Source organism: Triticum urartu, chromosome 1A (genome assembly GCF_056163025.1).
Source record: "Triticum urartu cultivar PI428250 chromosome 1A, HENAU_Tu73, whole genome shotgun sequence".
Classification (NCBI taxonomy): domain Eukaryota; kingdom Viridiplantae; phylum Streptophyta; class Magnoliopsida; order Poales; family Poaceae; genus Triticum; species Triticum urartu.
This window is the reverse complement of record NC_141873.1, coordinates 34,206,126-34,221,972: the sequence shown is the minus strand read 5'-3', so window position 1 is coordinate 34,221,972 and position 15,847 is coordinate 34,206,126. Positions and strand designations below refer to the sequence as shown.

General features: G+C 44.0%; 1 protein-coding gene and 1 pseudogene across 1 annotated transcript; both read right to left on the bottom strand.

Moving 5' to 3' along the window:
- Window positions 1-1,754: 1,754 nt before the first annotated feature.
- LOC125532636 (uncharacterized) lies at window positions 1,755-2,644 on the bottom strand. Its single transcript, XM_048696623.2, has one exon. It carries the CDS (start codon window positions 2,539-2,541, stop codon window positions 2,059-2,061), a length of 483 nt encoding a protein of 160 aa, XP_048552580.1. The 5' UTR covers window positions 2,542-2,644; the 3' UTR covers window positions 1,755-2,058.
- A 10,587-nt stretch (window positions 2,645-13,231) lies between these two features.
- On the bottom strand, window positions 13,232-15,566 carry LOC147988795 (histone-lysine N-methyltransferase family member SUVH9 pseudogene; annotated as a pseudogene).
- Between the last annotated feature and the right edge of the window lie 281 nt (window positions 15,567-15,847).

Below are 15,847 nucleotides of genomic sequence, written 5' to 3'. Positions count from 1 at the left end.
TTTCAAATTATCCTTTCGGATTTTGTTTCCAAATTCTTAAACTTTTTCTGAAATCTGGGCAGTGTTTTTGAAATTGAAAATTTATTCATTGAACTAAAAAAATTAATCATATCCAAATATGTTCATAAGATTCTAAAAATGTTCTCGAATACAATTTTTTAATTAAAATGAATGTTAATGAATTTTAAAATTTGTTGATCGAATATAAGCATGGTCATCAAAACTAAAAACATGTTCTTAATAAATGCGATTTTTTCATCAAAATTGAAAAAAAGGATCATTTTTTAGTATTTGTGAACATATCTGAATCCGTAAATATTTTTGAATTTTGTGAAATTATTTTCCTGGCAGTTCACATCTCTTTGAAGTTCTATATTTTTTTATAAATGTCTAGATTTTTAAAAGTAGGAAAAAAGAAACAAAACAAAAAATAGAAAGAAACGAAAAAACACAAGGGAGACCCGCCCCGCACCTTGGCCGGCCCAAGGTCGCGCGTGGAAAATGTTAAGTTAGATTGTTTTTCGGTTTTTTGTTTCATCCGATTTTCAGCAGGTTTCTTTTTCTTTTTATTTGACTTGTTGGGTTTCCTTCTTCTTTTTTCCTGGTTTCTTCTTGTTTATTCTGTTTTTTCATTTTCTGTGTTTTGATTTTATATTTTTTCTGTACATTATTTTCTTTCAAAATGTACAATGAACACTTTACAAATATGTATTGAACATTTTTCTAATATACATTGAACTTTTCTAGTGTCTTTTTTAATGTACGACAACGTTTTGAAAATACAGCGAATATTGTTTCCTAAATACACATTGAACATTTTATATATACGCACCAATTTTTTTTAATAATTTCTTTGTGATATTTTTATAAATATTTAATTTACTTTAACAAAATATTTTATAAACATTTATAGAATTTTCTAAATACTTAATTAATATATTTCTTTTATCTAAAAGTACAAAAATGTAAATGGACCACTGCACATTTGACCCATTTAGGCCGAATTGGGTGACTGTCCATCTATTTGACCTCTGCATAGGCATCGACACTAGCGTTATCAAGGCTGAAGTGGTCCTACAGTTTGGTTTCAAGGGCAATCATTTTGTTTCAATTGTAGAGATGCTATACATCACACTATGTTGTTTATCCTTGGTTGTTTGGCTTTGAAAGCTTTCCTAACGGTGCCATGGTGATATGTTGGAGCTTGGGGGTGGTGTTTGTGACTTCATGAACATGGTGGATCGGCGACGTCTTCCAGAATTAAATCCTTCTCATTTGGTCTTTTGTCTCGACGGCTGTTCAGTCACCACCATCGATAAGTGAATGGAATTTCAGCTCTGAGGAGCAATGCGTGCAAGGATGTCATGATGTGGGCCTTGTACTTGTGCTAGTTGACATTATACCTTATGGAGGTGGCATGTTTCTCCAAGTTCTCCCGGGGAGATGGTAATAACTAGATCTACGTCGCGTCAAGCCCGGGGTGAAACCACTACAAATATGCACAAAGATGATTGTCTCCATCTTTTGAGGTTGGCTTTAATTGTGGTCATCAATACAAACAATCGGCAAAGCGCATGCTATTTTGGCAAACCGGCAGTCGACTTCGGGCGAATTCCTTGGCCCAGACGTCAATGAGAGCAAGATAACGTCCAACGAGATACTGGTGCCGAAAGGCCCAAAGGTATGTTTGCATTTTTTATTTTTTTTGGGATTTCAACAACAACAACAACCTTTGGTCCCTAGCAAGTTGGGTATGAAGAATGGACGATTATTCGCAACAATGAATGACATTCATATGTACATTGCACCGTAGAGAACAGTTACCTTGCACTATACAGATATACATGACATATATACTCGAGCCACTACCCCACGCAGAGAAATTTGTTGTTAACCGAATGGAGAATCTTTTACCATGATCAAATTTGTTGTATACTGTCAGCATTGACGCAGGCCAGTCGGATCAAAGCTGCCTGGCTGGGCAGTCACACACGCTTGCATTGCATGCATGTCGATCTTGATTCGAACTGTGGGATCATGCATGGCTTTTACAGGTGCCTAGGCGGCGTTGTTGCCGCCGCGGAGGTCCTCGAAGCTCCAGTCCCGGCGGATGGCGCCGCTGCGCCGGAGACGCGGCGTCTGCGGGGCCCCGTCGCCGAGCCGCGCCACGTCCACGTCCGCCACCGACGACTTGCACTTGCGCACCATCTTCTTGATCATCGTCTTGGTCGCCGCCGCCGCCCTCTTCGTAGGCGTCGTGGCCTGCTTCTGCTGCTGCTGCTGCGCCTGCCCCTCCCCCTCCTCCGGCTCCTCCTCCTCTATAGGGCCGTTGTCGCCGGCGTTCAGCATCATGGCCGCCGAGCCGGGCGTCCTCACCGGGGCGAACCGCGACTGCGTCGGCTTCCCGTCCGCCGGGAAGCCCCGCTGCAGCGCCGTGCAGCAGGTGGCCGTCTGCGGCTGCGGCGGTCCGTCGTCGCCGCGGCTGGGCGCCAGGTTACACGTCAGGGACGCCGACATGCTCTTGCTGCCGTTGGCCTTCATCGATCCCCGCGCCGCGCCTGCGCAGGTACGTGTGTCGAACAGAAACGCGCGTACTAATTAGTTGGACAGAACGAGGGACGTCCGGCCGGTGAGCTCCATGGATGGGTCCATTTTATCCTCTGCATGCATGCTTAGGCGGCACCCGGCCTCCGCGGGCTAATTATGGACGTGTGCACCTAAATCTGGATGGGCATAGCTGCAACGCGTGTCTCTATTTATTTCAAAGTACACACTTCAGTATAGTAGATATATATACGATGTTCCTCCACTATGATAATACTACCAGAAAGGATTTTCTTTTAGAAAAGGACTAGCACTCAACTGAGTCGTGTGGCCGTGTGGGAGTTGAGCCTATGCTTGCAACATGGCTCATGTTGCAAAGAACGAGGGTAGCGTGAGGCGTGTGACACGTGTGTGGCAGCTCAGCCCGAAATTGCAACATGGCCAATGTGTAGTCACAACACAAGGCATGCTGCAAAGGACGGGGTAGCAGCCGAGACGGTTGAAACATAGACCACGTTGTAGCGGAGACGTTGTTTTACATGAACATTAGGAAACGGTTCGACGGAGCGCAACACGGTTCGTCTTGCAAAGCCCTGAACACAACACGGGCCATTTTGGAAAAGGGTTGGTGCGCACTACAAACATAGAGATAGATCAGACTTTGAAAAATGCTTTGGCGTTCCCAAAAAGTCGCAAACTTTGAAAAATGCTTCTGTGTAAAAACATCAGAACTGTGAAAACATGTTCACGTTTACAAAAAATATTCTAATATTTGAAAGAAAAAAAAAGTTATCTTTGAAAAAACATCAAACTATAAAAATATATTATTCCATATTTAAAAATGAAAATAATTAAAATGCTAGAAAAAAGGATCCTCTATAGACAACTGGCTACTGGACTCGGGTCGCTAGACGCAAGATAGGCTGGCCCAGTCGGAGGATGCATGTTTGTCCGGCCGTCTCTTTGACATAAATAAGCATCAGGGCACGCGCGAATGCTATATCTCTCTTGTAGTAAGTATAGCATTCCTCTCACTTGAAGCGCACGTATCAAGCCGGTCTATTAGCTTAGATTGGTCGCTCCATTTGCTACCTTCATATCGCTCCCTCGCTTGGTGGATATACTGGTTCCTCTAGTTTTTTTTTCCTTTTTTGCTTTCTTTTGTTTCTTCATTGGTTTTTCTTCAGTTTTGTTTGTCTTTGCTTTTATCGGTTTTCTTGTTTCTTTCATGGTGCTTACTGATTTTCTTTCTTTGCTTTTTTTTTGTTCTTTCTCAATTTTCACTAGTTTTGCTTTCTTTGTTTTTTCTTCATTGTTCTTTGCTGGTTCATATTTTGCATTGGTTTTCTTTGGTTTTTATTTTCTTTATGCTTTTTTTGTTCTTATTAGTTTTTTCCTTATGATTTTGTTGATTTTCATCAGTTTTTATTATGTTCAACACATGCTTTTTTCCAGTACACATTCAACATTTCTCGTATACATCAAGAACATTTTTTATCTACACCTTTAACATTTTTCTCAATACATGATTAACATATTTGTAAACTTATACTTTTTATGTCTATTTTTCATTATATATGTTGTAATCTCTAATTGTTTCCCATACACCTTGTACATTATTCGAATACATATGAAACATTATTTTTATGCATGTTCAAGAGTTAAAAAATACATGATTAACATATACTTAAAATGTATATTTTGATGTTTACATTTTTGTATAAATCAAGAATATTTTTTATACATGTCTAACAAGTTTTAAATACATGATTACCATTTTTAAATACAATGATTAACATTTTTTTACATACATGTTTCGATATCTACTTTGTGGCACACACATTTCTACATATTTTGTATACAACTGAAATTTTATTTTATATAGGTTGTAAAATTTTCAAATAGATGATAAAACATTATTTTAAAAACACATGTTTTTCAACATTGTTGCTCGAATATGTGTTAAAAGTTTTTCTTAAAATAAGTGTTGAAATGGTTTTCTGAAATAAGTAATGATTTTTTTTCAGATGCCATCAACATTTTTTTTATAGTTGCACTAACGTGTTTTAGCACTGCACAAACATTTTTTCAGATACTGTCAACATTTTTTCACCAACACTTGTTTTAGCACTGCACACACATTATTCAATCTTAAGTATTTTTCTGAAATATCTGTATTTTGGAATAATTTTTGGAAAATACAAAAAGTGTAAAAATAAAAATGGAAAGAAAAAGAAAAATGAGATCGAGTGAAAGAACGAACGAAAGGAAAGAATGAAAAACGATTGAACGAATAGCGGCAGTGGGCTGGCCCATTGCCACGCCGGTTCAGGCAAGTGAACGGTCTATCTGAAGGGACACTTGGGGTGGGCTGACCTGGCGCGCTCTCAGCCGCCGCCACGTGCCGCGGTCTGAGCGCTCCCTTCAGATTTGTTTTTTTTGCACGCGTTTCTAGCTTTTTAGATGGTACTTCCTCTACAAAGAAATATAAAAGCATTTAGATCACTAGAGTAGTGTAGTGATCTAAACACTTTTATATTTCTTTACAGAGGGAGTATTTTTCTTAGCTTTTCGACAAAAGAACATTTAAGGAGAAAATTTGCAAAAACACACGTCTTTTTTGCTTCCGCGAGAGGCATACAAAACGAAAAAAGGCGTTTCTTTTTTCCTTTTGCTTCCGACAGTGCCTCTTGGAAATGAAAAAACACATTTTCTCTTTTGTTAGAGGCACTTTTTGCTTTTGCAAGAGGCCGGCCGTACCTCTTGGATATGAAAAAAGCTCATTTTTCTTCTTCCATGTGAGGTATGGTTTTACTTCCACGAAAGGCATGGCCATGCCTCTCGGAAAAAAAAATGTGTTTCCTCTTTTTTTCCTTCCGTCATAGGCACAGTTTTGCTTCCATGAGAAGTGCCTCTCGGAAAAGGAAAAAATGTTTTGTTTTTCCTTTTGTGAGATGCACGGTTTTGCTTCAGTCACAGGCACTGGTTTTTATCTATTTTTTGTGAAAAAAATTCGTCAAAACCTATCAACATGAGATCTAATTTGGAAGATCTCGACGCGAGGATTCCAACGATGGAAATGGTTTGATGTTTGGACGCACGATTTAAGATATAAAACTAGGGAAAATGAGAGTGACCTTTACAAAGAGTGCTGTTTAATTAGTGATTTTGGTCTGTCTCTCTGGAATCAAGACGACACTTCCTATTCAGCATGTAAGGCGCCGCCCGAGCAAGGGTGCGTGTACCCCCCTGACGCGCTGGATCCCATTTTACTTCTTTTTTTTTCATTTCGTTTTTCCTTATTTTCGTTTTTTTCTTTTCCTTTTTCTTTCCCTTTGTCTTTCTTTTATTTTTCACACCCTTTTGCAAATATGGTTTTTCACATTCACGAACATTTTTTTGTTCATTCTATTCAAAAAATGTTCATCAAATTGGTTTTTTGTTCATTGGGATTTAAAAAATATTAATCAAAATTCAAAATGTGTTCATAGTATTTAAAATAAGTTTATTGTTTTCAAAAAAAATCTCATCAGTTTCAAACTTTCTTCATCGGTTTCTAAAAAAGTTCATCAAATTCAAATTTTGATCATAGAATTTGAAAAAAGTCGTCCATTTCATCTAAAAATGTTTGTCATATTCAAAATTTATTCACCGTAATTTTAAAAAATGTTCATCAATATCCAAATTCACTAGCATTTTTTAAAATCACGAGCATTTTTTTTAATTTTGTGAACATTATTTGAAATCAGGTACATTTTTTTTGCTCCATGAACTTTTTCAAAATTCTCATTTTTTGAACATTTTTTGGATCCACCACGCCTCCATGGCCCTAAAACCATAGGGGACGAGGTAGACCGGCAGCAGTGCCGATGGGAGGCATTAGAAGCCCTAACGCGGATGATTACACAAGCCTGTGAGCGGCCCTGGTGTGTAGTATTCGTTCTTACCTACATTTTTTGTTGGCCCGGCAAATAACATACTGTGGCACCTTCGTCCGAGTACCATCACTAGTGTTATTTCTTCCCATGTTTCAAATTCAAAAACTCACTAGTACTTTTTAGTCCCATATCATGTGCAAAACTTTTGCACATCAATTGCCATGAAGTGTATTTTTCAACATCTTGCATTTTTTTAACTTGTTGTAATATAACATTTTGTACAAGCATGGCAAATCTTTTTGTGCATTAGTTATAATACACTTGATCTTTTCAAATATATATGGTAGTTTTATTCACTAGAGCATGGCAACTTTACTGTTGTGTAGCATGAACTTCCTTGATTATTTTTTAGGAATGTTTTTTGGCCCGGTGCTTTAGGCCTTTCGTTTTCCCTTTATTTGTTGGGAGAGACAGTAGCATTTTTTGGCCCATGGTTCGCGCTGACAAGCTTTTTCAGACGGAGGGAGTATATATCAGCGTACGAAATCGTTCAATAACTTGTCCTTTTCAGGCCGAACGATTCGCTCACTCTGGGGAGTATTAAGCTCCTCCCCAGAGTTGCCGTCAACCAGTTATTGGGGTCCTCCCTTTGAAACTCTCTCTCTCTCTCTCGTTCTCTCTCTCTCTCTCATATCGAAGGAAGATATGGATCAGATTTTTATTCTTTTTCTTCTCTCTCCATGTATCAATGCCCATCAGCGGATCAACGGATGGGCGGTGTTCCTCGCTGGGATGATTCATGTATTTGTGTGTCGCAATTGCTTTTTTTAGCATGGATGAGAGGATCTCTGCCGTGGAAAGGAAAGTTATAATCCATTCAATTTTTTGCAAGTTACTCCCTCTGTAAAGAAATATAAGAGTATTTAGATCACTACTTTAGTATTCTAAACACTCTTATATTTCTTTATGGATGGAGTATTACTTGGTTGAGAAGGAAAGAGAAGTTATGATTCCTTTCAAAATATTGTAAGTTATTACTTGATTGATAGGGATCGGCTGAGATATGTGTGAGCGATCATATTAGGGAGGGGAATCCCAAAGGCGAGGAAGCGAACGATCAACTCCCATTTAATAATAAAGATTTTTCAGTAGGGATGAGAGGATCTATGTGAGGAAAGGAAAGTCATGCTCCGTTCAAATTTTTGCAAGTTATTACTTGATTGAGAGGGATCGTTGAGAATGAAAGGAAAGTTATGATTCCGTTCAGATTTTTGCAAGTTATAGTAAATGCGCATGTGCAATGCACGTTAATATTTAGGCAATATATTAATTGCACGCGTATATTAGGTATGCTATTATTTATGTAATCGTGTGATTAGTGCAATATTTGGTATGCTATTAATTGCATGTTAAATACGTTTAACGCTCGCCATTGGAGCAGTCTAGGTCGTTGGATTGACTTAGTTCGATGGCCGAGATCAGTTGGATCTGCCCCTTTGGGTCTTTTTATATTGGTATAGATATAGATAGATATAGATTACTTGATTGAGAGGGGCCGACTAAAATATGTTGGAGCTATCGTAGTGGGAGGGAAACCCTGGAGGCGAGGAACCGAACGACCAACTCCCTCTAATAGTAGAGAGATATGTACTCCTTCCATCCACATATATATATTGGGCCTAATGTGTTTTTCGAGGCAAATTTAGACCACATGATAGAGCAATAATATATGACATACAGGTTACACAAATCACGCATTCAAATTCATGCATGGAGGAAGCTTCTAATGATATAATTTTCACATTATACATCTCATATATTATTTAATCTTATCAATAGTCAAAGACAATCTTGAAAAATGTATTAGACCCTATATATATGGATGGAAGGAGTATATATCTATACCAATATTGAAAAAAATAATCCAAAGGGGCTCATCCAATTAATCTCGGTCATCAAACCATGTTAATCCAACAACCTAGATTGCTCTAATGAAGAGCGCTCAACATATTTAGCATGCAATTAATATATCAACATATGTGTGCTAATCATATTATTAATGCTTAATTGATATATTACTGAATATAAAAATGCAATTAATTTTCTTCCTAATCTTTTTGAGTAGTTTGGATTGCTTACCACCTTTTTTCCTTCCTAATTTTAATGTGCATTACATGTACACATTTACTAGTATGGATAGATAATGAAAGGGCTAAATTGTCTCAAACGCACATTTGTCGAAGGCAATATCGGGTGTATCACCTGCTTCCGGTTGTGTTAAGTCACTATGGGTGCGCTTGAATGTCACCTTCGCTGCCCTACAAAACTACCAGCGGACCCAAAAATTCACAGACCATCCAGCTGCCCACGTCTCACCAAAGAGTTGGCAAAAGAATAAACTGGAGAACCACCCCGGGCAGCCCGAGCGAGCCAATTAATTGGCCCCCGTCCAAACAGGCACTGGGCACTTGGTCAACGCCAAATTTTTCGCTTGGCATCTAGGCTCTAATCCAACCAACCCCCATACCTTCGACCCAAAAGGAAAATGTACCGAAAAGCAACCTAGCATGTCAAATGGAAGTCTATTTATCGGTCTAAGCAAGTAACAACCTAGCGTGTCAAATGGACGTGTGGCTTGACTGCTTTGCGGGCCACCCGACGCTCTAGTGTGGCCGCGTGCATAATCCTTCCCCTCTCTCATGTATGTACCCCCTGTACTCTTGTTCATTGTTTACCCCGAGCCGCATGGCTCACTTACATGGTAATATATCCATTTTCATGATGTTGATTGGAAAAAAAATGTAAGTACATATAAAATGAAGCAGCTAATTAGGTCATGGTGGTTCTCATAGATGAGGATCAATGTGTATCCTGGGGCGGTAAATAATTTAGCTTGACAATCATGCTCATAACAGAAGTATCTTGACTCAATGTCTTCCATTTTGTAGCAACACACGGTATTTAGCTAGTGTATATAATATGGGGGGGTGGGGGGGGGGGGGGTGGGGGGGGACACATGTTGCATCACTTATTCGCTGAATTCGACACTAGTCATAGTGCCTGCTACTGATTGTGCCGGTTCATGGCGCCTTCAGTATATCATGCAGATTGACTAAAAAAACATCAAAATAAATTCATATAACATATCAACATGTTTTGATTTTGCACATCTCGCAAGAACATGTTAACTGTTATCACAATTTGTGTACTTGATTAAAAAGTTCATACATTTTTGTATTTTTTGGTTCCCCGTAAAATTGAAATTTGTCGCGAGGCATCTCTATGTGGAAATCGCTCATTATGCTCTGCGACAAATGGGTTAGGTGATGGTCTGCGAAAAATTTCTTGTTTTTATTTACTTTCCGTGTTGTTGATGACTTTGTGTTTGTTTTGCCCATGCCTTTTTAGCACGCCAGCATTTCACATAGCGTCTCATCCTACCAACAAATGAGTCACTACACATTCAGCACTTGACTTCATCCATCCAGGTATGTAATTATATGTGTACTACGCCATCAAAAGTACATGACCTCCCGCTCCCGCACCTCCCGCTCCCGCGGCGCGCTCCGCGCGCGCCTCGGGAGATCGATCGGCCGCCGCCGCCGTCGCCTCCCCAGCGTCGCCTCCCCCTCGCCGCCGCCGGAGTGCGCCCGCCGGGCGAAGCCCGCGCGGCGCGGGCGGCGGCGGGGCATGTCCGGCTGGTCTCCCGGAGGCGAGGACGGCTGGATCCGGCGGCGACTGGGCTAGGAGGAGGTGGCGCGGTGTGGCGGTGCTGGTGGCAGGGTTTCGGTCGAGGTCGTCTTCGATCTAGATCGGGTTCTCCATCGGGGCGTCGCACGGCGGTGGGATCGGATCGGCGGCAACGTCACCGGTTCGGCGGAGGGCTCCGTTCCAGCCAACCACGAGATCGAGACGCCGTGGCCTCCGGTGAAAATCGCGTCAGACTGCGGTCATGGCGGACGATGGCGGCGTCTCGGACGTCGTTCCCTTCTCGAGGCATCGTCGTTGTAGGTCACGTCAACCTGATCAAAAGACTCCGGGGGAAACTCCTTGATCTGGATCTACCGGATCGGACGATGGCGACGTTTCGATGTCGTTCTCCCTCCTGGGGGCATCGTTTTGGAGCAAGTGTTGGCTGGAGGGGACAAGAGGAGGAGCGGCGTGGCATCTGGCACGTCGACAACGGCGGGTCTCAGCGACATGGAGCAGCGGGGGTCTCGCCGGTGGGCGTGTGATGATGGACGAGTGCAGGATGGTGGCGCTGTCTGGCTTCATGGTGGCGTCGATGGCAGTGAGGCCTGGCACGGTTCATGCAACAGTTCAACTCTGAAGATGGATTGATGGTACGTGGCTGCGGCGGCCTCATACCCGGCAGGGGGCCTGGTTGACGAGCACGCCGGACTGGTGGGTGCCCATACCCGGAAGGAGTCCTGGTTGGGATCTCAGGTCTCAGATGTTAGGTTTGGCTGCGAGGTCTGTTTGATATTAGGCCCAAACCATCAGCGCCCCTTCATCAGTCAGATAGGAGTAGCGACAGAGGTTGCGAAGATGGTGGCTTTGGTCTTACTGTTGTACGACTTTGTAAGGTCTTGTGTTAATAATCAATAAAGTGGCCGTATGCATCGTCCAGATGCAGAGGCCGGGGGTATTCCTCCTTTTCAAAAAAAAAATTCAGCACTTGAAATTTTGTATATATAATGATAATGAAAGGGGGGAATAGTGTGAAGCGCATGGCTGTCAAAGGCAACCTGTGTGTGTCAATTACTGAGTCACGACAACTCGGACGCAAAAAGCAAACCACTGTGAAGCAACACAACATATCAAATCGGAGTCTATTTGAAGTCATTGTGTATTCATTTGTTGGTGAGAGTAACAAAATGACTCATGATATGGATGCTCAGTTTTAGCATCAATGGGCAAAGCATCCATATTGACACAAAAAAAAAATGAGTTGTGGAGATCCAACACATCTCACCCGTTAAACCGCGTCTATCAAATGGTCTATATTGTTTCGGTGTTTAACAATAACAATAATAACATCCTCCCCAGGTCAAAAAAAATAAAGAATGGCATCCCCACCTAATTAATAACATACATTATGTTAGAGGTAGCGCTAACCAATTTATTATATATTACCTAATATCAACATGTAATTATGATCTTGGCAAATATTAGTGTGCAATGTAATCAATATATTGCTAATATTAATATGAATTGCACGTACTCCCTCCATACAGGTGCATAGGGCGGTTAAGGAGCTGCATCACGACCAAGACACACCGTGATAGACCAACGTTATGTTTGAGGTTGTGGGAACGAGCCTGTCATGTGCCCTCAAAAAACACAATTGAAAGAAACATTTAATTGTGCATGTATGAGAATGGGAAGATTGAGACGTGAATGCATGAAAAAGGGAGTCAAGAAATTTAGAAATGCCGGATGAAAGAGTCAAACGAGAGGATGCACAGATTACAAAAAATTAATTACAACTACTACGACTAATACTTTTCAAATTCCTGGATTCTCTGCCTAGCCCTCAATGAAGGAAATACACGAGATTACTAGAGAAACTTAAGGTTCACAGCTAGTAGAATCCAGTTTCTAAAAGCATTTTGTATTTTAGTTCTAAAACGTGATAAGCTCGCGCGTGACCGCTCAAAAGGTTCTCTCTTCTTGGTACGATAGTGTACTGAACAGATGAATTCAAGGCTGAAACGAAAATGAATACGTACAGGGTAGAGTGCCAGTGTCCTGAATCTCCAAGCACACATCACGTGGCTTCACTGCAATCTTTCTGAAACACGTGTGTACTGGCAACTACTCCCTCCGTTCCAAATTACTCGTTGTGGTTTTAATTTAAATTTCGTCGGAAATACTTTCATGCGGTGGAGACACACGAGAAACCAGCTCTACTACTACTCAACACCAGCTGCAGCATCCCACCGGACATGAAAGCAGTTCAAGTAACCAACCAACCCGAAAGCGTTGAACAGTAAAATAAAATTAAAGACTGAAACTTTTTTTTGCCAAACATTGATAAATATTTTGATGGGTTGTATATTTTGGAGCATCGATTTAAAATTTTTTTTGCCACGTTTTCACGAATGTCATACGGTGATGAAACTTCACAACCCATCAAAACATTTTTTTTCTTTTCATTTTACTGTTCGCCAGAGCTCACGTGAGCTTCGGATCAGAAAAGGCACGTCCCCAACCAACCACCCTATTCGAGATTGCAGTCAGCCCATGACTACATGGACGGGGATTCGATGAACATGGGTGCGTGCACACCCTTTATGAATAGTAAATTCAAAAAATGCTAGAAAAAAATAAAAATTTATTTTTAATATAAATAGTCAACCGGTATACTCGCATATGAAGTTTCACGAAGAAATCATATCTGTGGTAATCTGGGCAAAAATGACAAAATCGAAGGTATATTAAAAAAAATGCTTAATGAATAGTATGGTCGCGTTTGTCCTTTCTTCACTAAGAATACCATGGGTGTCATAACACCATGAAATTTCACACGTGAGTAGAATGATCGACTAAGTTTCATACCGCGAAATTTCAGAATTTTTATACCTTTTTCTAGTATTTTTATGAATTTACTATGCACATGGGTGCGTGCACCCATGTTCACCTTTGTATTTTCGCTACATGGACCGACTAGAAACTTCAGCTCTTCTTGACCATCATCTTACAAACAACTCAACAGCAAACAGGTTGGTTCATTTGTAGTGTGTCTGCGACCATGGTTTCAAGCTTTTGCGCACTGTAAATAATAAGGCCACAGACAAGGCAAAAGATAAACTAAATTCTTGGACATAAACCTGCTTAAGATTGTACCAACAGCTAGCAAGTAAAAACCTACAGCCTACAGGCACTAATGTCAACAGCTAGCTAGGGGGCTCCCCTCTGTTGCACTTTCACAATTCAGGGGAATGGTGGTTCAACCTTCAGCAAAAGTGAAAAGCAGTATATATATATATATATATATATATCTGCTAACGAACACTAGCTACCAAAAAATCCTTCCACTGGTCTCTAAGTTTCACAGACAGCGCACCTTCAGTCCATCGAGTCGAACCTGGCGTCGCTGGACCGTCTCATCATGCACAGATTTGCTGATCATCCATGCCGTAGTCGATGCTGAGCTCGCGCATGGGCGGGATGGCATCCATGGCGAACACCATGAGGTGAGGGCACGATTCGTTTTCGCCGCCACGGACGACGTACTGGACGAACACATTGGGAGTGCAGCTGTGGCTGATGTAGCTGGCCAAGTTCCTCCTGCGGGACACGTCGAGCACATAGCCCGGCTCTTGGAAATGGGGGAATTGGGGGCGGGGCACCTTGTCATCATCATCCCCAACGAGTGCAGGAGAGGCATCCCCCCACTCGCTCCATCTCTTGGGGAACCTCTTTGGGTCGATGATGGAGCCCTCGTCCATGGCCAACTCGCACTCGCCGGTGGTGACCACGACGTCTCCGCTGTACTCGCACACGAAGGCGCCCGGTTGTATGAGGTCGAGCGTCCTGACGCCCCACTCGGTCTCCATGGACCGGAACACCTCCAGTGTGTGCTTCATCCCGCGCTGGGTCGCCCGGTTCGCGCAGCTCATGGGGCAGCCGCAGAGCGCGCCGCACTCGTACACCACCGGCCTGCCCCTGACGAGGGTACCGTCCTCATTGTACACCGGGCCGCCGCCGCCGTTCTTGATCACGCAGCCGCACTCGGGCCCGCACGGCGAGGTCACGCAATGGCAGCCCCAGTGCTGCTGCTTCACCAGCGGCAACGGAAATTCAGGACGGGCAATGTAGTCGAAGTCGAGGAGAGAGCTCTCGTGGTCCACGCCGTTGAAGACGGGGACGCGGAGCACCTCCCTGCCGTTGGAGAGGTCCGGCGAGATGTAGCCGGGCGGGAGGGCCTGGTTGGCCAGCAGCTTGTCCTTGATGTCCTTGGCCAGGCACCAGTTGCTGCTGCCGAGCTCCTCCTGGCCGGGGATGCGCACCAGCGTGTACTTGCAGACATGGCGGCCGGACTTGCCCGGCTCGTAGGTGGAGCTGACGGCCTTGTAGAGGCCGTCGTACACGTACACCTTGCGGCTGGGGCTGGAGTCGCAGGCGTGGCAGCGGATGACCCGCACCTCGACGCCGTAGTGGCAGCTGTAGTGGAGCGCGAGGTTGCCGCGCTCGAGCGTCTGGTCGGCGTGGTGCTCGACGCGGTTGCGCTGGCGGCCGCCGCTGCCGCTGTATACGAGGACCTGGCCGTTGTCCTCGTCGTCGAGGTAGCCGCCGGAGGAGACGATGCTGGTGGCGACGGGGTGGCCCTCGCTGACGAGGCTGGCGGGGATGTAGCCGATGCCGGCCTGCGGGGTGCAGTGGAGGCCGACGACGCAGAGCTCGGCGCGGTAGTGGAAGGCGTCGCCGACGAGGACGCCGGGGATGGGCCCGACGATGCGCACGTCCCGGTAGAGCCAGAGGCCCCGGGAGAGCATCTTGCTGGAGGCGCGCAGGTCGAAGCGGTTGCGGGGGCCGCCGTCGTACGACTCCTCCCGCTGGTAGATCCCGCGGAGCGCCTCGAAGGTGAGGCGCGCGCGGCGGACCAGGGACCGGAAGTGGATGTGGTCCTGAGGCGTGACGGTATTGACGCGCACCATCTCGCCGCCGCGGGCGCGCTTCTTGGCGGTCGACGAAGAGGAGGAGACGGATGTGTCGGAGTGCGCGGGGGGAATGGAACCTTGTGGGCTGGGCTCGGGTTGCGGATTGGAGACGACGAGGCGGCGGTCGGCGGGGACGGCGTCGATCTGCTGCTGCGTGAAGTGGAGGTGGCCGGCGAAGTCCGGGTGGCCGTCGGGGGAGGGCTCGAGCTCCCGGCGATAAAGATCGCAGAGCTCGGGGGTAAGAGCAATGGGTTCGAGCTTGGGGATGAGGGCGGTGGACGGGACGGTGCTGGGGGACTGCGGGGCGTCGGGGTCGGGCTTTGGGGTAAGGGGGATCTGCGTGGGGAGGGGCTGCGGCGGCGGCGGCGGCGGCGGCGAGGACGCCATTGCTCTGTCTCTTCTCACTTTACTCTGCAAGTTGCTACGGCGAATCGCCGAATGCCTGAGTCTCTCTCTCTACTATTCCCCACTTTATCACGGCAAAAGGCAATTGTCGTAGTATCTTCAATTTTTTGAGAAAAGGCGATAGCCCGACTTTATAATGACTTCTCAAACACAACTAAGCACGTCTTCACAATAAAGAATTATTGAAGATCTCACAATAATTTAGGAAAAATTTGTAGTTGGATGTTTTCTCAAAACCGTACTCCAAATTATTTGGGAGTAATTTTTTTCTTAATCCGAAGAGTTGGTGGTTGTACGTTTGCCTCCGTCCGTCGTATCTCTTCTTCGTTCTACTTTCTTTTTTTTACGTCAATT